General features: G+C 36.8%; 1 protein-coding gene across 7 annotated transcripts in view; it reads left to right on the forward strand.

Moving 5' to 3' along the window:
* Positions 1-24,927, forward strand: part of FAM13B (family with sequence similarity 13 member B) — a 51,877-nt gene that overhangs the window by 16,109 nt on the left and 10,841 nt on the right. For 6 of the 7 annotated variants that reach the window (XM_082324164.1, XM_082324163.1, XM_082324168.1 and 3 more), the window contains 11 exons: positions 1,078-1,255; positions 1,897-2,041; positions 4,627-4,784; positions 11,546-11,587; positions 12,613-12,768; positions 14,756-14,891; positions 15,130-15,153; positions 18,705-18,772; positions 19,563-19,617; positions 20,025-20,172; positions 23,975-24,185. In XM_082324164.1, coding sequence (XP_082180290.1) covers positions 1,078-1,255; positions 1,897-2,041; positions 4,627-4,784; positions 11,546-11,587; positions 12,613-12,768; positions 14,756-14,891; positions 15,130-15,153; positions 18,705-18,772; positions 19,563-19,617; positions 20,025-20,172; positions 23,975-24,185 — 1,321 coding nt within the window. Of the gene's footprint in view, positions 1-1,077; positions 1,256-1,896; positions 2,042-4,626; positions 4,785-11,545; positions 11,588-12,612; positions 12,769-14,755; positions 14,892-15,129; positions 15,154-18,704; positions 18,773-19,562; positions 19,618-20,024; positions 20,173-22,822; positions 22,889-23,974; positions 24,186-24,927 lie in introns of all 7 variants that reach the window. The other variant, XM_082324169.1, reaches the window with a different exon arrangement.

A 24,927-nucleotide genomic window follows, 5' to 3' on the forward strand; every position in this document is an offset into this window, starting at 1 on the left:
TTTTGCCTATCAGGCTGATAATGTAACAAATGAGATTTATGGGGAGATATTTTGATGAAGGATATAGTTAAATGTGGAGTGAGAATGGGAAGTTTTATGGTGACCTTTTTCAGGTCTGAAATTGAATCAGCAAGCTTCAGGCTAAGTATATGTTAAGATGATTGCATTGAGATTGCTTGTATTCATCAGTTAAGTATTATAAAAGGAAGTAGATTGTTGAGAATGGGATGCTTGTAGAGGGAAAAGTATCAAAGTAGCTTGACTGAAATGGGGAGAATTTAAGTAGCTTTAAGTTGGCTCGCTCTCTCTGGAGTTGTTGCTGTCTCTAGAGCTCTTCTGCAAAGCAATTGTTACAGAACAGTGGTGAAACAAAAGGATATGGAGGAGCTAGCCCTATGTAATCAGAAAGTTGAGTGAGCATTACTTGGGGAAAACATGCTGAAAACTACTGATCGGACTTGCAGAGGAGAATATGGTGGAAATCATTGGTTTAGGCTTTCAATTTCTGCTTCACAGAATAAATTAAATTTATAGTTTAATTTATCATTAGGGAAGGTAATCTGATGGTACTGTGCTATGGAAACAAGACTAGAGAGGGGTTTTTTGTTATGTTCCCCTGCTGGTTCACTAACCCTCCAACCCTCTAACATCTTTGAAGAAGAGTTACCAAATAGGAAATGAGTTATCAGCCTCTCTTGGGAAGATCAGAGAGGAAGAGACTAATCCAGAGACTGAAATGAGAGGATGAGATGCTGGGACAGATAGATTGTTACGAAGGAATACCACTGTAAATACCCTTTGGATATGTGGGCTGGACACTTCAGGTTTTGGGTTTGGGGTGTTTGGGTTGTTTTTTTTTTTTTTTTTTCCTCTTCTTTCCATGGAGAAATTTAGTATGAGAATCTCAGACCAAACAAATGCAAGTCAAATTCTGACATTTTAGGCTATGGCCTGACCAAATTAGTTGTACTTCAGAAGTAAGTAATTGTTATCAGAGTCAAAAAGTTGATCAATATCAAATGTGAAAAAGCAGATGTTTTATTTCTCTGATTAAAATATTTTTATTACATTTTTCAGATTATAATAATGAAGATGAATTTGGAAGAAAGTTGAGGTTCCTCTTGCAGCAGCTTCCACCTGTTAATTACAGTTTGTTAAAGTTTCTGTGTAAATTTTTAGCTAATGTAGCATCGCATCATGAAGAAATTTGGTCGGCAAGTTCTTTAGCTGCAGTCTTCGGCCCGGATGTTTTTCAGTAAGTTAGTTATAAAAGTTCATGTAGTGTTTTTATGTGAATTTGACAGTGTACATCTGTAGTCTAAAGACTTTTGTAGTCCATGAGTAACAGTAGCAAGTACACTATGTTTTGGGCAATATCTTTCTTTCCATCACACTCTCTCACCCCAGTTTTGTATTACAGTTTTTGCTTGGATTTAAACAACAGCTTGTCTTTGAGCTATGGCATTAGAAACCACTGATTTGATTGTTGCATTACTGTAATTATACTGAGGTTTGAATTTTTCAGAGATAGTGTGTAAGATTACTATTTGTAGCAAGAAAGCAGTTCTGGGAGAAAGCTGTGAAAGTACAAACGTATACTGGGCTTTCCTCTCAACAGGACTTGACTTCAAAATATTAACTTTAAAATACTTTTAAATGTTCCTCACGAAAAGTTAATTAATTAAATAGTTGTTACTTCATCACTTTTAAATATAAACTAGTGTAAAACTTTATAATGCAGTAATGTGAAGGCACACTTAAAGTTCTGTGTGTTCAGAATGGATTAGGGTTAATGGTGTGACATGTAGCCCTTAGTCACAGAAGTCATTCACAGGAGTTCTTTGGGGAAGCAGTTGGATTTAGATTTTTGAACTAAAACAGTGTTGAAATCTTTAGCATTTACACAGATGTGGAGGATCTGAAAGAACAAGAAATAGTTAGCAGAATAATGGCGGGACTTCTGGAGAACTACTATGAATTCTTTGAAAACGAAGAGGAAGACTTTTCATCTACTAATGATTTAAGCTCAATAACTGAGCAGGTAAGAATATTTTAAATGGCAGTATGTTATCGCATAAGTATCTGTTATACGCATTTATGTTTATGAAAGATATGTTGAAATATAGTTTTCTTTAGTACGCCTTTCAGTAGTTTCTTGCAAACTGACAAAACCTGCTATTTCCTTAAATGCATTTTCTTAACATAGGTATGCTTATGAAATTGTTGCTTTGTAGCAAGTACAGCTATGCTGTGTAGAAAAATACATAGGAACTAAATCAACAATGATATCCTGCCTGACATAGACGTTGTTATGCTGTATAAACAGTATAGCTTTTTAATTACCTTTTTAGGAATGGAGAACTGTTTTTTAAGTGAGTGCAGAACCACACTGTTGTTGGTCTTGGTCAATAATACTGCTAGGTGTGTCTTACAGAAACATGCAGGGTCTCGCACTCTACTTGATGATGTTATCAGTGGTGTTTCCCTATGCCAAAATTTTTGAATGGTATTTCTGATTCTAAGACTTCAAAATACCATCTTGACATTAGTGGGGTTGAAATTAGAGAAACAAACTTGAGTAGAATAGAAATACTCCGGGTTCTAGTATTCAACTGCCAGGATTGGTATCCATTATCACTCTTCTGCCTTTCCTCACAACAAATTTAACTTTGTGAAGTAAAATACCGTGTCATGCTGGGGTAAATAGAGATGGAGAGTTGCTAGGGAAATGAAAATGTGGTCTTGTGATACAACCTCCTTCTGTTGGCAAATATTTTTAATTCTAACAAGTTGTGATATGTAAGTGATAATGCACGGAAGAAGTACTTTTTGTATCTACAAAGCCAGGTTCATGGATTGTTAATAAAATCTTGGCTCAAACCCTGCCTCAGAAATATGGAAGGCTACAAACTGAATTTTCTCATATTCAGTTGGCTTAAGAAATGATGTATTTTCTTTAAAGAAGAAAAAGGGTAAATAACCAGCAGTTACTAAGGAAGGTAACAAGAAATACTGAATTTTTAAAGCCTAACTATCCCATGAACCCCTCCTCTAGCAAGACAGGTAAGGCAAATACTAGGGCAGCTGGTTGCTTCCTCTTCACTGCAGTAGACACCTCACCCATTGGTCTGGTCTGCCAAGCGTGGGCAGCAAGTTCTGGATTGAGCAGCTTCTGCTCCGCTAGCTCTTCTAGCGAGGTGCTGCAGCTTTGCAGTGTTTGCTGTCTCTTCAGCTCTTTGCGGGAATATGTCTAGCACCGAGAACTGACACAGCATGCAGGAAGCTGCTAAATAAAGCTGGGCTGTAACGTCTGCAGCCAGAGGCCGAGGGCTGTCACCTGAGGTTGGGATGACTGCTCTTTAAAGTATAGTTAGATGGTCTGTGCTCTCATGCTTTAAAATTACTGACTTGTCTGTGGGTCATTATATGTTTTAGGAAAAGGGTTTCTCAAGTGTAACACTGTGTGGTTTTATTTTTGTTTTTTCCCTAAGTTTGAGGCCCGGTGGGGTGTCCCTTTAATTTCGTGGTGTCTCCACCAGATGTCAACAGTGCACTGGGCTGGGTCCTGCTCCCCGCGGGGCGGGCGCTGGGGGTGCAGAAGGGCCGCTCTCCCCCGGGCGCAGCCCGCTGGCCGCTGCCTGCCTGCGGGTGGGCTTGCCCTTGGTTCCATCCTCCTGCAATTGCAGAGGAAAGTCGGGGTAAATACGTTTCTTGCCCTGAATGTAGTGCCATATAACTTATGACACCCCTCTTAAATACATACCTCCTCTCTGCCTTCCGTGTAGTCTTAAATTTATAAAGTTTCAATTTTTCTTAATTCAGTGGTTTTGTTCTATACTCGTGTGGCAGCTATTATAAAGCATGTTTTCTTGAGGCTACTGCTGATACTTTTAATTCTTGGGTTTCCAAGTTTGGGACATCAGTAATCAATCACAGAGTGGTTTCACGAATCACAACTTCGTTGTGTTTACCTTTTTATCTTTTAGACATAGTTGCTTTTTGAAGAATGAAGGTGGCTGTACTGAATTGTCAGTTGGCTATATTGTTTTAGTTTTTAAATTGGCTATATTTTACTGCTTCAGTAAAAACATCTTCTGTGTTTGGAAACAAACAAAAATAGACAAGAGGCTTCATAAACTTCTTAATGCTCTTGCTCTTACATTTGCCATTATAAGTATTCATTCAGTATGTTAAAAGTTTGGATCCTTAGACTTCTACATTGTCTTCCATAGAAGGGTTTGAAAATGCTTCTCGTATATGAATAAGGCTACCTATGGAATAGAGGAGAATTATATGTCCCTGGTTTATATGTAGAGGACGAAAGGTTCTGTGCCTTGTGACTTCAGTGTGGCTAGGATTTTGTTGTTCCTCGATTCTGCTTGTGTTCACTTACTGCATCAAAGGTGCTTCTCTTTTCAGTTTTTGCCCAGTGTTTCAAAAGGGTTATGTAGGTTTTTCATGGTGTGGAATGTATGGTTTTACATAAAAGCAAGTATAATGTGCCTGTTTTTCTAAAATTGAAAAGTTACAAGTGTATTGTTTTTATACCTCTCGTGCTCTTTTAATTCCTTGGACCTCTTAAAAGAACTTTTCAAGCCATTAACTGCAAATAAATCTTTTTATTAGATAAATGATCTCTTGGAAGAGGAGGAAGATGTAAAGCTTGAGCAGTCTGAAGAACTTCCAGAAGATGGCACAGAGAAACCTGTTGAAAGGCCAGCTGTGGTGCATCTAGATATGACAGGGAGTCTCTCGGATTCCAGGAGCGTTGCAGCATCAACAAGGTGACTTTTTTCCACCTTGGAGTTTGGATTTAAAGTTTGGAGTGTAGTCTGTTCTGAGAGAGAGAAGCTGTCAGGCTTTTGAGATAAGTGGTGGTGTCTACAAACTGAAGCTTTAGAAGTAGGTGCAGTTCTTGTAGTAGTAAAATATGGGATAAAATAACTGTTCCCAAATTCAGAAGAGGAATCCCTGTAGAACTCATATTGGATTAACTATGGTGATTTATGCAGAGAAAGGGAAAAAGGGCATATTTTAGTGAAACTGTAAAGTGGTATTTAAACAGTAAATTTTGTAGCATATGAAAAGAATCTGAATATTGGTAGATACAAACCCATTCTGTGCTATCTTTCCACCACTCTCTTTCCGTGGGAAATCCTAGGACTATTTCTTGTCATGTGCTAGTGAGCAGAGTTGTGTCCTTACGTGATCCTAATTAATTTCTAAACCTATGAAAATTTGTTTCTCCAGGTGTTTTTTATGTCCAGTTTGGTCAAGTGTTAAATGAGGAAAGTACTTTCTTCTTTTACTAGAGTACAGTGGAATATATTTCATAAACAATTGTAATGAAGACTCTGCAGATGTGATTACTTCCTGAATATATGCTAGAGAGAAAACACTGGGGATGAAGAGGAACTATATATGACCGAAAGGATAGTGGAGAGCAAGTGGGATAACATTGACCATTAATGATTTTTAAGTTGGAATTTACATTTCTAGAAAGGCCTTTCACAGGAGCAATGAGGAGGAAATTTTGAGTGTTTCAAAGATGGCATTATGTAAGGTTATATGTGAGGCTTTGTAGAATGGGTTGCTTTCAAAAAAACCTTGATTTGAGGGTCCAGAAAGTCTCCTTAATTTGAGTTAAGATGAAGGCTCTGGATACTCTGTTTTGTGAAAGTTGACTTGCTAATATATTTGTAAAACACCTGAAGATCCTTCTTCAGTTAATTTAAATTCTGCCAACTAAATTTATCTCAGAGGCTGATGTTTCTTTATTTTATCAATGTAGGTTATGGCACCTATGCACAAGTTGAAGTTTAATTTGTTAACTGCTTTTTAAAAGAAAAAGTTATTAGAAGAATGCATAGAAAGCCAAGGTCTCGCATTGTCCAGACAGGTATAATGGCTGCTGAATCTGGAGGGACCTGTGTTACCTGCCTAAGAGCCAGACTCTGTAGAGGGATCTGTTTGGATAGGCTCTACTGGTAGAGAGCTGTGAGCAAGTTCGGAAGTTGCGAAGTGTAATACAGGCAGGAATATTGGCATGTAAGTCAGCTTTTAATTAAGACCAGTCCTCATGAAGGAGATGCATTAACTTAAAATGGTATTTCCATTTGAGAGCTTATTTGCACTTGCTTGTAATACACAGGTTTATGTTTTACTTGCTTGTAGTACACAAGTTTTAATTTTTAAGGCTGCTTTACTTGTATTATAGTTTACATAGCTCTACCGCGTGTGTTAGGTATGGGTGTTGCATGTAAGAACTTGTAGGGAGGCATGAGGAAGAATCTATAATAAAAGTGTGACTAAAAGCAGAAGAAATGCAGGGAAAATCACAAGTAAGTTTACTGCCTAAGACTGAGTAGTCTCAAGAATGTGGATTTCAGGTTTGAAATGTGTTCAGCTGCACGCTTCCTTCTACGTCATTGCAAGAATTTGTAAAATATAAAATGAGAAAAATATAATTATGTTTTGTAATTTAAACTATATTTTAATAGTTAATTATCCTTGTCAGCAATAGAGCTGTTTAATTTTGAGTTAAATTAAAAAAAAAAAAGTTGCTGCAATTGGAACTTCTACAAAAGTGCTCCTTCTTCCAATTAAAGTTTTAAAGCAATTTAACTATTCACAGGTATTTAGTTGCTTGTGGAATGTGTAAGCGCAGCAGTAGTGACAAACTCAACGTGTTTGAGAGTTTAAATTTGATAGCCTGAAGAGAAAAACATTTTTGCACTGTGTTTAGAGTTAATTAAAAATTAATAGGCATTAATTATGGTTGACATTTTACATAATTTGTGGGGAAGGGTAAGGAGGAATCCTGTAGAAGAAGAAGAAAGAGAATTTTGACTGTAAAACCAGAACAACTGCAGGAAACATTTAAAAAAAAAAAAAATTACAGAGAATGAGAAAGTATACTTTATTAAACTTTTAAGCACTATAAATTCTGTAACTGTTTTTCCAAACTTAAAGGTCTTCATAGTATGCATTTAATGGCCTTTTTTGGTTTTAGTTTCTTGATATAAAAAAAAAAAAAAAAATTAAAACTCCCAAATGTTAATGCAGGTTTATTGGGATGTTTGTCTTGATATAGGGCCTGCAGCAGCTTATAAATGAGAGGGGAGGAGAAGTGGATCTTAAACATGATTCTTGCAGTTCCTTAACCTGGAGTTTTGTTCCCTCTTTGCTATTGTCAGATTTTGGGAACCAAATATCTGTATATATTGGTCTCTTTGTGGAGAGAAGGAAAAGAATGCTGAGGTTGCATGTTCCGTATGTTAAAGATGGGTTATCTTGATTCATGCGATGGGGTATATGACCTTCCTTCTAGTTATTTGTCCTATAACTTGCTTAATTTTGCTCACTACCTTTTTTCTTTACTTGCTCTGTTTGTTCTTTCTGAAACACATGACCTTCACGTACTACATGGTGTTAATTTGACTTTGAGTTAGAGAGAGTTCTGGTGAGAATGTGGGTAATCATTAATGCAGTTTGATTTAGTGACTGCTTAAAAATGGTATTTAAAATAAACCTGATGAGTGATCTTTAAGCCCTTTAACCCAATCAGGGAGCATTTGTTGCACACGAGTTGACATTGTGTATGTAAAGGAAATATCGCGTTCTCCATTATCAGAAGCCTTTTCACCATGGCTCTTTTGGTTTTGCTGTCCTGACTTTCGGAGAAGATAATCACTGACTCAGCATTGCAGCTGACTTTTAAGACATGCTGTTGAAGTAATCGCTTTAGAATCCTTCCCTGTCATTATTCCAAATTTTTCATCACTGCGCTTTGCCAAGCAGTATTTGCTTTACTTTTTGCAGTTCATCTCAAATATTGTCAGTCAAAAGCCTAATATAAAAACTCTCGATATGTTCTTTGAGCTTTTCAAAATTACATGTGTAAAAAATATGAGATATGAAAAGTAGTAAGTTCTGCAAGCAGTTTGCTTTGTCTATATTAAATGCAATGACAAGGGCGAGCTCCTCGCTGCTTGTGTGATATTTTTGTTAACCCTTTCTTGTTTCAATTAGCTCTGATCAGTGAGAGAGAGGCTATAATATTAACAGCACCAAAGTGAGACAAAATGCATGTATAGTAAGGCTAACCAATACATCTGTGTGAATTGCTAGAAAATACATTATTGTTTTAGTTTAGTGCTCTCTTTAATATCCAAATCCTTGTCCCTGCTTCCATCCTAGAAAATCTCTGAACAACATGTTAGGAAAGCTTTCAAGTGTTGATTGGGCAGCTTATTGTCAGGAGTGACCTCATGTTGCAGTCTATTTCTATTTAGACTGCAGGGTTTAGTGCAGCACTCCAGAAGTGCTGTCTGACAAGCAGCCACCGAATCCCAGCAAGCAGTATGCACAACCAGCAGCCAACATCACGCTTTGCTGTTTTTCAAATGAAGCATTTTTACATGAAGTGCTCATTTGGGATAGCAAAAATAATCAGAATGGCCTGTAAAGTTCTGCTGCACAGGTAAATATATGAAAGGAAAATGTTGCTTTGATATGATTGCAAATAAGACTTTAACTTTAAAATTATGTGAGATAAAATGTATTTTGGAGATGTGAAATGAAATAACGTCACAACTGATTCTTCTTTTTAATAAGAAATAAGAATTTGTATACAGTCAGTAAATTACCAAGAAAAACTTGGAAATGTTTTATCTCTAGTTAATGTATTTTTCTGTCTCTAGGTATGTTTTTACCAGGACCCTTTATAGGTAGGGAGACGGTGCAAAAGGGATGCTCGGGAGTGGATTAGCATTATGAAACAAAGATGTTTACCTTTCTGTGTCTTGCTGTGTCATGCTGCGTTAAGGCTCTGTGTAGCAGTATAAATTACAGCTCTTGAAAAGTATTCTTGAACTGTGGTACATCAGTTTGGAAGTTGTAATATATTTTCAGCTAAGAGCGATTGACACATTTCTTTCAAGAAGTGCTTAATTGCTAAAGTGATTAGTTGGAGACGTAAGATATTCTTTACGTAGTAAGAGGATTCTTCAGGCTTTGCAATACTGCTGATTTATGCACATCTTTTGCTGAGTACCTCTAATGCATCTAAAGGTGTTTAATAAAAGCACTGGTGAACGATCCTACGCCGGGGCTGAAGGTTAGGCAGTAAGATGGAAAATTTTGTTGTGAACCATGTCTGGAATCTTTTGGATTCTTTGGCGATGAGTTTGATTCTCCCTACTCTTGACACAGTTCCTCATTCTCTCAAGTGGTAGAATAAAAGGATTCCAGGCCATCGCGGTTTCCTATAAATAGTATTTGTACTTGTGCCCTTGACTGAGTTTTTTTGCTCTCTTTTACAACAAAGTGTTGCAGTGTTCTGTGTTCTGGTTGTGTGTCATGGTCCGTCACACCCCCCCCCCCCCCCCCCCCCCCAGTTTGTCCTAGGAGTGACTGTGTTTTAATAGTAAATTGATACCAATGTATACAATTATGTATTAGTCCTTTTAGAACATAAGCATACCTTTTATAAGGCAGCTTTTGTAGAACTTACTGAAAATACTGAGATGGGATACTTAAAACTACATTTTTTTGTTTTGAAATGTTACTGTTTTTTTCACTGATTCTTGCTCATGCTCCTCCTCTCTTACCTTGTTCATGAAGCTAAACTTATTCACAGCTTCATGTCTTCATTTTTTATTTTCAAGTACTGACAAAACAAAATGTGTTTGTCAGAAAACTTACTTTGTACAAGTAGTAGGGCTATGCTGAACTTCTGCGCACAGAAATATCAATGAAATGTAAATATCTTAAGTTGTAAACTTTTTCTTGCCATTTCTTTGTTTAAAAGAAAAAACCAAAATGCCAGTGTGTTCACCCTCAGTTGTTTGATCCAGCAGCATTGAAATTAGCAGCTACAAGATCTGGCTTCTACATCAGGTGTTTTAGTTTTCCAAAGCTATGTGGCAATGTCTATTTTGAAACAGTAGTTTAGAGCTGCCTGTTCTGTCAAAGCATTTGGAATAGATCTGCTTTGTTTTTTCACCCAGGCAAACAAATGCGCTTGATCCAAAGTCAAGTTTCCATTTAAAAAAAAGAAACAGAAAAGAAATTAAAAACCTCTGTGAACACCTGCTTGTTCAGTTGTTACATGGTGGTGTTTAAATACAGTGCATTCTGCTATTGGCCCAGTACAAGTTGTCTAAGGCAAAAGGGCATAATTATTTTTAAATAAATACTTTAACTACTTTCCTTATCAGCTAATGTTTAATTGAAAGTCCTTTATTGCTTGTGTTTCATCTACTTAGAGGAAGAAAAAAATAGAAAGTCTGCTTCAGACTTCTGCTTCTATCTTACCTCTCCGGTGGTGGAACTGCTAATAAACTCTATAAGGTCTAACCAAGGTATTCCTTGCTGTATTAAAACTATTCTTGGGTAAGCAGAGAGACTGTCTACATTTTTTAGCGCAAGCAAGGCTAACGTCAGTCAAAACTATCTTGCAAAGGTAGTACCTGTTCTCCAGCAGAGTGGCAAGCTCCCTCGTATTTGAGTTTGCTTTACGCATTCATGAAAATAATATTTAAAATCAACTTTGGCTGCCAACAGTGTTGTTGCATGGTAAAGAGTAGACTAAAATTCTGTTTTTCAGCTTTTTGAGCTTAGTTATATATAATAGGAAGAAAAAGCATTTGTTTACCTCCTTCCCCACCTCCTAGTTGACATAAAGTTAGTATTTTTTTTCTGAATAAGATATGTAAGTTGCAAGTCATTGCCATTTGCAGTAGAGTTTTCTTCTTTTATTTCATTCTTAGTATTTTAACCGCCACTTTGTCTAAAATTTAAGTATTCTGTTTATAATGAAAGAATTTTGATCATATGAATGGAAAATTGTAGAGGGACCACATACACATGAGTTAACTTACTTGAACTCACTTGTGGTAGTTACACTGATTTCCACCCCCACTGGGAGTTTAATATTCTAGGCTGAAGTGGCTTGTGCTAGGAGACTTCCAAATGGCTAGCTCGTGTCCCAAAACCTCTGGAAGGCACCTGCCTTGCACTTGAAGTGTAGCTGTCCGGGGAGAGTGCTGCAGATCTGTTGAACGTTGCAGAATAAAATTATGCAACAGTCTGACAGGCAGGGAAGGATCTCTATGAATTGCAGCTGTGGAGGAAAGCAGAGTGATGTGGAATTTGCTTTAGGCAGCAAGGTTAAAATCTGCATTCTTAAGCAAGATGTCAGGAAATATTTGGAGACTAAGTGATTAGTATTTCCCATGGGAAGGACCATACATCTGAGAGCTTATAGCTGCATAATATACTGAGTATTGGCTCTTGAGAGATGGAAATCTTCATTGCTACTTCTACAACTTTCTGTCTCGTGACAGCATTCTTTAAGATGTCTTCGTCTAAATAATAAAGGGGCTGCAAATCAGTTTTTTTCTTTAAATAGTTATTCTACTTTTATTAGCCGCATTGCGTGCAGTCTTTAAGTATTTTCTAAGTTGCTTTCTGTTGACTTCAGGACTTCTATTTAGTATGATAAATTTTTGCATTGCATTAACTTATTTCTTCTTTATTGCAGTGCTCATATCTCTCCCATAAGTATCTTGCCAGCCTCTGCAGAGTAAGTATAATTAAAATATGTTTGAATTATGCTGTTACTAGAACGTGCATGTGAGATATGTCTTCTTTCAAGAAAAAGAAATGCAGTAGGTTTGATGATTACAGTTATGAATGAAGATATTCTAGTGTGAAGTATTTAACTTACGGCATTTAACACTAATGCAGAAAAAACCTAATGTGTGTCAGTGCTGGTGGCTGCAGAAGCATGAGAGCACAGTATGCTAGAACCTAGATTCCAAAACATTTTGGTTTTGTACTTAAATACATCATAGGTGTTCGACTTTAAAATGATGATAGTATTCGCGTTGTATTTGTAGCACCACTTCTAGTTGTTAATATTGAGTACAGTTCAGTGGAATTGTGTGTACAAATGTGGAGGAAAAATAAACGTACAATTCCAGAGTTAAAAATGGGGTGAAATAGTTTAACAGTCTTATGGGAGATTTTTTTGTAGTCCTGACTGTGTATTTTGGATGAGCTGGCTAAGAAGCACTCAACAGAGTAGTCTGTTTTTAAAGAATGCTGTTCTCTTCTTGATGTATCTTTAGGTATATCCCGTGTCCTTCATCAGGTACTTGCTCATTGTGTCTGCTATTTGTTGGCTCTTGCTTTTAAGATTACAGCCCCGTTCAGGAGGGGTTACAGCCAGTGGTGCTGAAGGGGTACCTGCTCCAGGATTGACTCTGGGCTGTTACAGACACAGGGTTTTACTGTCACATTAATATATTAGGCTTTTATAAGTTTTTGTGTATAGTTATGAAAAAAAAGTTAGTCATTGTGATGTGTTGATTACTCTTAAAATACTGTTAATAGACTTCATAATATTTTATATAAATCTTATGAAATAAAAGATAGTAGGTGCAGTAATTTCCACTGCCTTTTTGGAAGAGTTACTCTCTTTTTGCCCTGAAGTACTCGTCATCAAAGATTCCCATTGTGTGTAAAGTTTATCTCTGCCTTTCTGCGTAGTTGATCAACGCAAAAGGAGAATTCTTAATACGAATTTTTTGTCTTTTTTCTTTTTAGCATTTTAGAAAGAACAATTAGAGCAGCTGTGGAACAGCACCTTTTCGACCTGCAGAGCAGCTTAGATAATGATCTTAAACATATACAGCAACACAGACTGGGCTGTAACAATGAAGCAAAAAATCCCAGCGGGGATGAGGAAGGATCTAACAACCAGTAAGATTTTTTTTTTTTTTTTTGTATCTGTAATGAATTCCATAGGATTGTATATCTGAACTCCTCCAAAACAAACTACCCCAGTCCTCCACCTCAACCCAAAACAGAAGTTATGACTTGCTGTTAACTTCAGTGTCTCATGTGTTAAACCAACTCAGCTTCCATCAGTTGCCAGTAATCAACAGCCCTTGAAGCAAATATTTTAAATTGATCTTATAGCTAAAAATGTTGTGAAGTATAACTGCTTCACTGCTGAATTCTGTGCGAGTAGCACAAGAATTTAAATTTACCCCAGTGCTTTCGTTCTTATCTCACTGATGTTACTTACGACAGAATTTTACCATATGAAAGCTATTGTAGCTGCTGTTTCAGTATCTTTACCCTAGCTTTCCACGTCAACATAGCTGTTTTACTGCTCTGGCTGCCAGTGTCAACAAAACAGCTAAAAATGGGTAGAATGAGCACTGTGAGTTTATTTGCATAGAGTTTCAGCCTCATTTGATCAGCTTTTATTTTTGTTACAAATCTTGCTAGGTTATGTGTGTAGTGACTGCCATGGCAGCATTGAGAAGTTGGTATGTTTTGATGCTTTATTAAAAACAAATGGTCACGATTAACACCCAAACTCCAAAAATGCATGTTAAGTAAGACTTCAATACCTAAACTCCTTTGTGGCTCAGAGCCTGAAATACGTGAAGTATGTAGAGACTCGAATGCTTTTTTCTAAATTGTTCAGTCTTTACTGGTTTTGGAAGTCTTATCTGTGACAAGAGGTCAGACTAAAGTTAGCAGCTGATCATAAAAGGAATAATCATTGCTGGTAATGATAAATTAAAACTGAGTTTTAGTGTTAGAGATCTAATGTCATTGAAGTAATGTATAAGTAAGTGGGTAATCACCTGAAAGATCTGCTGTAGCTGAATTCCTTCAGTTACAACGTAAGTGCTTTAAAGGCTGGCTGACTTCACAGAAGCAGAGGCTAAAAGCACCATCACTGCAGGTTTGAAACTAATATACTTTTCTGGCACAGTGACTATTTCAAATGCTTCTGATCATCGTTCCACTGTGGATTAACCGTGATAGAGGATACATGATAGCGTTCTTGAAAGAGGTTGGGGACTTTAAAGCAGCGCTGACAGCAGACTATGCAGAAGGCAAATACACAGTTAAAAGAATAGCTAAAAAAAGTGGTGATCCAGTCCAAATTTCTTAGAACTAACGTAAAATAATTGCTGGAATTAAGAAAAAAAATTTTAAATGTTAATTTCTGAACCATCCTGTTTGGTATGTATATATCTGATAGAGGCGGAGCATTTTTTAAAGTAGTTTGGAATTCTTTGTGAGCAAGGAGAAGGAAGGCAAGGAAGTCAAAGGCTTGTGATGAATTACAGAATCACGTGGTAGCAGAGATAGTGGCATGTAAAGAATATATGGACATAAATACAGTGTAAGCTAGTTTTAATCTGGTTGTGCTATTACAAGCCTTAAGTTGAATTCTAGGAAGATTAAATGTTAGAAATAGTGGGATTTCTCACTGGAAAGGAACATAGTGATACTAGCTGTAAACTAGCTGGCTTCAATATTGAGAGGAGTGTAGCCACAGCAACTTCATCGAGTCGCGGTAGTTTCAGTATGTCATTGCTTCTGGCTGTTGGCACTTTTATTCCTTAGGTCAGCATAGTAAGTGGGGGATGTATGCCTGACCCTTAATACAAGAATCAAATAAATACATTTTAATATGTTTATCACGTACTGTTGTAGAAAACCTCAGAAGTATATATAAACTCCATAAATAATTAAATTTGCCTACAGGTGATTGAAATTGTAGCTACTACCAGTATTTTTGGTCAGAAAATTTTGTTGGGAAAAAAAACCCCAAACCCTGATGTTTGATACTGTTAAAGGGGAAAAAAAAAAAGCACAGTGGGTTTTTTCCTTTTAAAGGTGGAACAACAGGTTGCTAAAGTCTTTCTGTTCTCATCTTTAGGAATGATGTTATTGAAGATAATGACACTGGTAGCAGTGAGAACACAGGAGACTGCTCTGAAGTATTGGTTTGCACTGATTTAGACAGTGAAGCTATGAAACGTGATACTGTAACTGAGGAAGAAGAAAGCATTCAGGTGAGACAAAGAGCCTCCTGTATATGAAAATCATAAATTGCTGTGACTTTAGCAAAGTGCTTTAGAGATCCAAGTTTTCCTAATAGCTCTGATGTAGCGTTACGCGGCGCTATTGCTCTGTGCAGTTAATTGACTTCTCTGCCGTGCACGTTTCGTAGACAGGTGCAGAGGAATTTTTGTATACTTTGGTGCAACTTGTTTGGACCCTGACTAATATTTTTCTGTTGGTCTTCTACAGGTACCAGCCCTTCCTTCTGCTCAGGTAAGCCAGTGTATCAGCAAGCATAGCACCAGTTAGAATAGCATCTGTGTTAGTAAAGGCTTCCTGAGGAGCAGTTCTAGAGCTGTGACTGTAGCACAGCCCACAGTTAGTCACACCTTTTACTGTATGAAGAAAGGGTGGCAGTAGCAGTCACCTTGAGACTGCAGCCTCTTGACTATGCTTGTGCTAGGAAGGTGTGGTTTTGTAATTAGCTAATTACAGCCTTTGAGAAAACTGTTTCCAGTTTCTTCTGTGGTAGGCATAGATATCCCATTCTTTTCAACACACCTTCATCTCCTTCCTAGTTGAAGGAGGTTCTGTTACTTCTCCTTGGACCTCGTTGCTTAGATATTTGACTTCTGCTGTGCTGATAGCTCGTGCCCCTCCATACTGATGTGTTCACTTAGAATTCTTACACTTGAGGTGTTGAGCAAAAGAAAAATGAAAGAAAATTAGACTTGTTACCTCCTAAAGAGGTTCAACACTTACTTTTCAAGATGACAGTATTATCAGGATTGACCATTTGTATTCCAAAGCAGAAAAACCTGTCTAGAGTGCTGCATGAGCACATATTAGCTAACATGCTTGTAAAAATAATATACTTAGTTGTATTTTTTAAAAACTGTTTTGCTCAGAAGATAGAATGTTAATGATACTTGAAGTTGCTGTTAAAGTTCAGAAAGCAACTGAAAATGTAAACAGCAAACCACAGGATAATCAGGTGTCATAGATTTAATTTTGACTTTGCTTTTATATATTATGCTTGAATTGAACAGCTTCATGTCACTGAAAGAAGAAAGTATTGTATACAGTTTGAATGGAAGCACAGTATTGTAGCAACTGTAAATGTTGAAATAGTTGTTTCTCTATAAAACAAACATAGCTCAGCTTTGCTTTGAGCTGCAAATTATTAGATTTCACATACAATCAAATCTGAAGGTTTGTAGCATGTACGGCCTGAATTTGTAATGATGGCCTGAACTGTACGAGCATTTTTTGTTAGTGAGCAGACACCAGTCTCTCATTCAGGGTATCTTTATGCAATCAAGCAATGCTGTAAAATATGTGCTGACAAAAATCAAATCAAGTCTAACAGTAATATGCAAGAGAATATAGTTTCTACCACTCCGTATGAAGTAACACATATGCAGCTGTCAAATAAGCACTTCTCATGAAAAATTGACATCTATAGTTTCTTATTTATTTGGTAAAACTTTTCTTGTCATAAATCTAAATGATGAAGTCTATGGGTAGAGAGATTTCCTATACGTGTGTAGAGAACTTTCTGGTATGGTTTTTAGCTTCTTGCCTGTGAGTCCATAAATCTTTCTGAGGGTTTCCTGAAAGATAACTAGATAAGCAAAGCTATTGTTAGTAGACTTAAATTAACTAGAAAAATTTAATGGGTCTGTGAACTTGAAAAGATAGAAATGGATGCCTTAGCATAGTGAAACTGTGAGTCTTGTCTGGAATCTATGTTTTTATTAAAACAAAATGTTGCCGTAGCGCTTTTTGCTATTGTAATGTATTCTTCTCCGAGCCTTCTGTTTGCTTTCATGGATCCCAAATGACTCTTTTGAATCACCTAACAAGCCAAAATTTTCAATTGTTCCCGCTAAACTAGCATATTGTTTTAGAATCCCATTCTGTAAAGTAAAATTTCACAGAATGTACTGATTGTCCAGGTTCCTTCCTGATGCTTTAGTGCCAAATCTTGTTATAAAAAAAAATATTTGATTGTTATCCTATGGTACAAAATGCACAAAATATGGTGTTGGAATTAGATGATATTTTATGCAATTCAGGTGAATACTCTGTTTGCAAGAACTCGTGTTGAAATTACAGGGTAGAGTTGCATATTTCTGCCGTAAGTCCTTTTCTGACTGGCTATTGTAAGTCTCCTTTTATTTGTAGTATTTGCTTTAGGTTTTCAGTCTTTTGACAATGAAAGCCTTCAAAAGCAACAGAGAGCAAGTTTCTCGTAGTAACTCCTAATACTTTACTTCTTCCTGACTTCCTAGTTAAAATATATGCTGAGCTTTAGAAATCAAAACTCAGAAAATACAAATGTAGACGGAGAAACAAAAACTGCAAATTGGTGGCTTTTCAGTGCATTTTATGCAGTTTCAGTGGTTTCAAAGAACAGCTGGGAAATGTGAATTACACTTCTTACGAAGTACATGCACTTCAGAGTTCCAAGTACGTTACCGTGCTAAGGACATAAAGGGGAACGTGATGCTTGGGAGCACACGGTCAGGTATAGATGTGCTTTTGTTGTCATACCTGATGTCCTTCTTGGCCTCTTTTGCTTTTTGATACATTTCTGTCTGTTGATATCGGTGGTAAGGTGGCATGCTGGGATGAGGTTTTGTTTTTTCAATGTTAGTTTCTACCTTCTTGTTAATGTTGGAGAGTTGTATCTTTTGGGGAGATGTTAAAGGGAAATCTACTGATTCTTCTGTATGGCAGGAGTTTGAGGGGGGCACGTCGGGTTGTAGGAGACGAAAGATGTGCACGTGAGCTCTCCTTTGGGTCTGAAATGGAAACAGAAGCAGCTGTTTCCACAACTACAATAAGTGTGACTATGCAAGATTTGCACAGCTCATCTCCCGGATGGAAATTATCTGCTGGAGTATGACAGATGCACTGTAATTGAAAATTGTTTCCCCGAATTGGAATTTGACTTGAGGAGTGAAATAATGTAAACAGAATAATGGAGTTGTGTCTGATAAGTGCGAATATTATTGTCAGCAGTGTAAAACTGGCAACTGTTATGTATATCTGAACTCTCCGGGTAACTTTATTTTATATTCAGACATTTTAAAGGTCATCTGTGAGAACTTCTTGAAGTCTGAAACCAGATGTAATCTGTTATTGTAAAATGACATATTTTATATTTCAAATTTCTTACATTCCCCCAAATAAGACACTTTCTGAAGAAATCAAATACTGGGCTTTGGTGTAAATGCTTAAAGTAGTCAGTCTTCCTGTGCCAGCTTTTAGCGAACAAAATGGTAACATGTATTCATCTGAACTTGTTTTGTGAGATGGTGTCATAGAAATGCCAGCATTTCTTCATCCCCTTCCAGTTCTGTTGCTGCTTTATTTAGTAACAGGGATTAGTAGCTCCTTTTAGAAAGTCTGTCAGACTTGTTTCATTTCATATCTGCTGAGCACAAGTCTACATCCAACTCAGTTATTTTTTGAGACTAGGATATACTTACTGCCATGGTTTTAGTCACTCCAAACTTCATGCTATGATTGACAATTTGCAGTAGAACTGCTGGTGTTAATATTTAAAAGAAATGATAAAAAATGGTTTGTCTGAAGATGGAAAGTAATTTTCTGTCTTCTTGTGATTAAAACACCTGGTTACTGGCCTTACTTTAGATGTAAAAATATTGCATGGTTAAAAAGTATGATTTCCACCCCCACACAAAAAGCTGTGCTTTTAGTTCTTGAGGGTTTTTTGTGGTCAGTGATGATTACAGCAATGTTTTCAGCTGAGAATGGCATTCCCAAATCTTTCTAAACATACTTTTTGCCAACAGACTGCAGACGTATTATTGAAACCATGTGATAAAGATGCAGATGTTGATGGAGAAAATAATAGTGAAAGGTACGTATTTTTCTTTTGTCACTTACTGTGAGTGTGTAACTTCAGTTTTGAAAAGTAAGCATACCAAACTGGTGATTTGTGACTGTTGTCACAAATATATAGCCTGCCTATTCTATACAGTATAGCATAAGGGAGGTGAAACTAAACATACAACTTTTCACTTTTGAAAACAGAGAGGATAAGATGGAGTTACCTTTTCATGATGATGTTATAAAAGGCATGGAACTTTATGCACGTAAAAGAGAAAATAAGTACAAGCCTATATTATATATATCATGGGGTTTTAGTGAACAACCCTATGTTCTGGGCAAGAGAAATAGACTAAGAAGTTATTTTCTTTAAAATATTTTGGCATGTTCTATTGCTCTTAATGATTGAAGAATTAATGCTGGTAATGGTGACTAGCCAGAAAACTTAAGTTCATTTGCAGTTTGAGTTCAGCGCTGATTGAAATTTCAGTTTGAGTTGAATAGAGTTTTAAGATATTTACTCGCAGTTTGAGAATAAAGGTCTGAGCTGTTTTTATTTCCAGCTTGGTTCAAGTCCAGTTGTTATTTACATGCTTCAGCTTGAAATTCTGTGTGAAGAACAAAGTGTGTGTGTGTGTGGGGGGAAGCAGCATAACATTTGCTCCCCAGAATTTTAGTTATCACTTTAAGGAAATACATTGCATATCTGCTAAAACTGGACTAGGGTATGTAAGAATAAAATGTAAAGGGAATGCATAGTACTTACTGTCCATTAAGAACTTGTATTTAAAATTATAACTAGGTCTGTGTCTTCTTTTTAGGCAAAATAGTATATTGCTTGGTGGCAATGATAGAATATCTTCAGAGATGTTTCTGGTAAGATTATGATTTCATTTATATACAGATACACAGCATCTTGTAAACTTATATGAAATACAGATACGAAGAAAACCAATAAATTTAGCTTTTAACATCTTATGTTGGTTGGCCTGCTGCAAGGTTTGCAAAACCTCTGTTAGTGATCTCATCATCTTGCTTCACAGAAACTTTTGGCAGCAGAGCAAGCTTATACTTATGCATCTCGTGTAAGGAATGTTGTGATTCAAATAATTGACTACTATGGGGGGAGGGAAGCTTGTTTATAATTCCTTGAGTTATGAAAGAAGAATTTATTTTTTTTTCCCAGAAAATTTCCAGAAGCGCTGGAACTGGCACTGATTAGGTACCTGATTTCCAGTTGCTAAATAATAATAAAATTGTTCTGTTATGTTATTTAAATACAGGATTCCAGTAGCAAGACTTGTGATCTTAATGCAAATACTGATTCAGAGGTGTCAGGGGATGGCAACGTTAATGTTTCGGAGGAATCTCTGGGTGTCCAAGTACCACGTCTAGATCTGAAGAATGTATCTGATGGTGACAAATGGGAAGGTAATTTTCACCCTTTAGCTCACAATATAGTTAGCTAATAATGATAAATAGAACATTTGACAAAGTAAAAGCAGCAGACAACTTACGCTTTTTTCTTTAGTTTGATCGGAATAAGAAGTTCCTATACACATGGTAAGATCGACCATGTCATGGCATAGGTCCCATCTTGTTTCAGACTATCTGCAACTTAATTAAGGACCTTGAAAAACTGTGAAGAAAAAATAGTCAAAGGAGCAACTAAAGAAAGCAAAAAAGCCTAAGTTTCATACTAGAGGTTTGGTGGGGTTTTGTTTGTTTGGGGTTTTTTGTGTGGTTTTGTTTGTTTGGGTTTTCTTTTTTTCCTCTCCTTGAAAAGTGACTTATGGTTCCGAGGACCCTGAGTCTCTCATCCAAGTTCTTAAAACCACTTTCTCTGATTATGTCATACAGTTAATATTCACACTGTCTTGTTTTGGTTTTGGTTTTTTTGTGGTTTTGTTTTGTTTTGTTTTTTGTTTTTTAATTTAAGCTACTGAAGTTCTAATACTAGCTGTATTGACTTAAAATCGCTAGGCTACTAAACACAGCAATTTATATTTCATTTATTCTGAAAAATCTGTTGGTTGTTTTGTTTTAAACATCAGGAATGTCCGATGTTGGTTTCCATGTCATTGGGCAACTTGAAACAGGTCTAAATTTTCAAATAAAAGTTAAAGGTGCAGATGGATGTTATTTCTGTGCCCCTTCTCCCTCCATTGTTTGGATTTTAGGGAAAGCAAAATCTTTGAAACTTAGTTTTCTCTCAGACAGGATTCCTTATGTTTGTGACCTTATTCTTCATGGCCTTCCAGGTTTAGCAAGCCCCTAAGCTTGCGACTTTACTGAACTTTCTTGCTGGAATGTCTAGTGATAACTGTTTAGACTGTTGCTTTACTTGTGTAAAAACATAACCCCCTTATAACCAGAGCAAAACTCTCTTGTCAAAATCTTCTTTTCAAAGTACTTACCTTTTTACTTGTTCCTTATATCCTGTTTCCTCTGCCTAGTGTTGATATTCTGAATCATCACACCTTAAAAAATGCAAGTGATAATAGTTTGCTAAAATACCGTGAACTGCCACCAACAGTACACTTGTTTCCAATTTTAAAAACTTGCAAATACAACCTGGGAGATACAGTACAGATTTACTACATGGGAACGAGGTTTTAACTTCCAGAAAGCTGTTAGAGGCATCTCAAAGAACTGCTGTCACTGGACGTGTCACGGTCAAATGTTCATGAGACACTGGTAACAAAGAATGACTGCACTTCAACTTCTGGTTGCTGTGTTATGAATGTTAAAATTAGAGAAGTATACCTGGGATGTATGTAGTTCAACAGTGCAGCAGATAGTTGTAGCATGTCAGCACATAAAGCTTTGTCCTGAAGCTCAAATGGTGATAACTTATTGTTAGTTTGTCACCAGTGTTGACTGTTTTCCAAATTAATTTTCTGCATGAATCCATACTTCCCTTTTAACCCTTTTACAAATGATGAGGTTTGCAACTTGTTATTGGCTTACTTAGATTTGTAAAATATTTGCTCGTTGGCCTTCTTGAGCCCTAGCGAACTGTACATTGAGTATGTCGTGTCATGTAAAAGTTGATTTGCAGGCATCCGAAGACACTGAGTCCAGATTTTCATTCTTGTTGCCCAAGTTAATAACTCTGCCTAAAGTTTAAAAAAAAAAAACAAACCTGCTTATGTTCTCAGTGTTTTATTTACATTAATTGCTTACTTGCACATTACATTTTGTTGCATCCTGTATTTGTGTTAATCTGATTTAATATGTATTCTCAGAAGGTTTGTGGCTTCAGTTTTCATTATTTCCTTAAATCTGCTCATAAAAGTTGCTTTGGTTTTACTTACCCAAATAGCTTTATGACCCTTACTTTGAAAAGAAAGTAGCATATCTATATATAAATTTATATTATAAGCTTCTTCGTAGTAAAATCATGATATTTTACAAGAGGTGTTGTTTCATTGCAAAGTGTTTTAACTTTGGCTACTCTTCAGTCCTGTTTAGATGGTTATTAGGATCTCAGCCTTCCAAGGCACTGCAAGGCCTTGTGGCATTCCACTGAAGTAGATTGGCTTTGGAAAGAAATCTGTACTAGTCCAAATCTTGTTAGAAGATTTGGGTTATTAAAGCCTATGTGATGGAAAACTTAAAGGCCTGTAACCAACAGAGTTCTTAAAAATGAACATCAAATGCTTGCTGGCTTAAGGCAAAAATGCAGATCAGTTAATCTGTATTTCTGAGTAAGTTTTCTGCATTCCTGCTTTTTGGAAATCACCACCATTTCTATTATTTACAAGCAAAAACATATTTAGAACGTGTCTCTTGTTAATGTGAGGATGCATGAGACTCTTATTAAACTACAATAAGTCTTAACTATTCCTGTGTCAGTTCTTTGTAAACCTTTTCAGTAAAAGTTCAAATTCGCTAAGGACTGAGCATCCTTACCTGCCATTGAAATTGCTTGGAAGCTGAGCGTGCTCAGGGCCTGGCCCAAAAGATGGGATGTTTTCCCTGGTACTGTATCTTCCTGCTTTACATGTTATGTATAGTTTGTTCTGACTGTGCTGTGTGTTCACTTTAGTATTTTTGCCATTCTTTTTCATTTTATTAGCGCCATGCCCTATCACTTTTCCCCTCATTGATTTCAAAACAATGCATCTGCAGAGAGAAGGGGAGGGTAAGTATGGTTCGCCATACGTTCAGTTATCTGCCTTTTGATAGTTTATGGTTTGCTTTCTAATTAACCCTTCACCTGCTGTCCCTTAATCTTGGGAATGTTCTGATCTGCAATTTTTTTGTTTACTTTTTTCCTAAAAGGTCCCCTTCTTGTATCTTGTACTGTGTAAACAGGCAAGATTATAGCTTAAAAACAAAATGAAAAATCCCATTAATACTTAGTAAATATACAATGGAAAGCAGGTACAAGGGTTGTTTTTTTTTTTTTAAAGATTACTTTGTGGGTTTTATTGTTGTTCTGCACACTTTGAACCCAATTTTCAAATTTCTGATTTGAACTGGAAAATATAGGCAGCTCTCTGAGAGGAACAGGGGGGTGGGATTTTAAATTAAAATGCTTGGAAGGCCATGTCAGCCTTTTGTTAGATAGCAAGAAAACCATATCTGAGAATTGTAAGGGATGTGAGCAACTACCTTTGTATAGGGATTTTAAATAAATTGATTGTTTTGGAATCCCCTGCCTAAAAGAAATCACCTTCCACAAATTAAGAAATCTCTTTTTCTCAGTGGTGTCAAGATGGATTTAAACTTAAAAACCCAACAACACTCCTTTAAAAAGACTTAAGCAAATGGGTATTGTACCTAAAGAGGTATTGTCAGGCTTACCTTCTTCAAAACCAAGAAGACAATCTTTCAAAATACATGCGTAAGGTATGAAAACTAATTTCCACAGCAAAATATTGCAATGGACAATAAATATATTCTTCTAACTTCGGATTTCTGATAGGTAAATAAGGCTCTTTTACACTGTTGAACCGTTCAGAAATGCATACTCCCAAGATACACTTTGAAAAAGGGATCCTAGTGTGCATACTTCATTTCTGTACCTTTTTCTTTCAATTGTTATATGACAGAATTTGTAGCTTTCTGATGTATTTCAATGTTTTTCTTCACGTTGTGTATGACACCACATCCTTTATAGCATACAAGACTAAGCATTGGGTACACATTTTTGTTTCCTTTTGATGCTTGTTTATAATTCTGTTAACAGAAAAGTACCATGTTGTGTCCCTTTTTTATCTTCTAGATCCGTTTCCTGCTTTCAAATCTTGGCAGGAGGACAGTGAATCTGGAGAAGCTCAGCTTTCCCCGCAGGCTGGAAGGATGACTAATCATCCGTTGGAAGAGGACTGTCATCCGATATTGTCACATCGTAGTTTGGATTTTGGGCAAAGCCAACGTTTCTTACATGATCCAGAAACATTAGATTCTTCATCCAAAGCACTTTCTTTTGTTAGGTATGAATTTTAATGCAATTTGGTGGGTGTTGCAACAGGAGATGTTACTGCCAGTATGAAAATACAGCTGTTTAAGAACCTTGTGGGTTTTCACGATATGAATTAATTGAAGACCAAGGTCAAATGTAGCATTATACAGCCATTTGGCTGTTCTGCCTGGCCAGGAACTGCCATAGCAAGTCAGACCAGAGGTTCATCCTGTCTCTCAAAGTGGCCACTGGCAGATGCTGAGGGAAAGAGTTTAAAAATAGGGCAAGCTTGCACAGATTTCCCTGGCGTTTGGTCAGGGCTTCTGACAACCTGCTGTAGTGGCACTTCCTGGGCTGAAGGTAGTATTTATATCCCTTGTTTACCAGCCTTCACTGGACTGCTGGTCTATGATTTTATGTACGTTTTGGCTTTTCCTTTTTTTTCCCCAGTAGCATGAATGTCTATTTTCATGTTGCATAATTTTGGATTTGTTTTGCGTAGCATGTTATCCACTCCCAGTAAAGAGGGGATTTGTATAACTCCCAGGTTATACAAACCGTTGCAACTAAAGCGTGCAGTAATGGTCTGGGCAGATTCTTCATTTGGGCTGTGGAAAGTCTTCATTCAGAAGGGTTATAGGAAAGTATCAGCTGTTAGAGGGGGAGGGGTGGGACAGCAGTGCAGTGAAGAGGTAGGGTTCTTAATGCAGGTCTTCTGCAGAGTTAGAGGATCGAGCCCACTTAACCCAGTGTGTGCAAGTAGAGTTGTAACT

The sequence above is a fragment of the Platalea leucorodia genome (genome assembly GCF_965183815.1).
Source record: "Platalea leucorodia genome assembly, chromosome: 11".
In the NCBI taxonomy this organism is placed as follows: Eukaryota; Metazoa; Chordata; class Aves; order Pelecaniformes; family Threskiornithidae; genus Platalea; species Platalea leucorodia.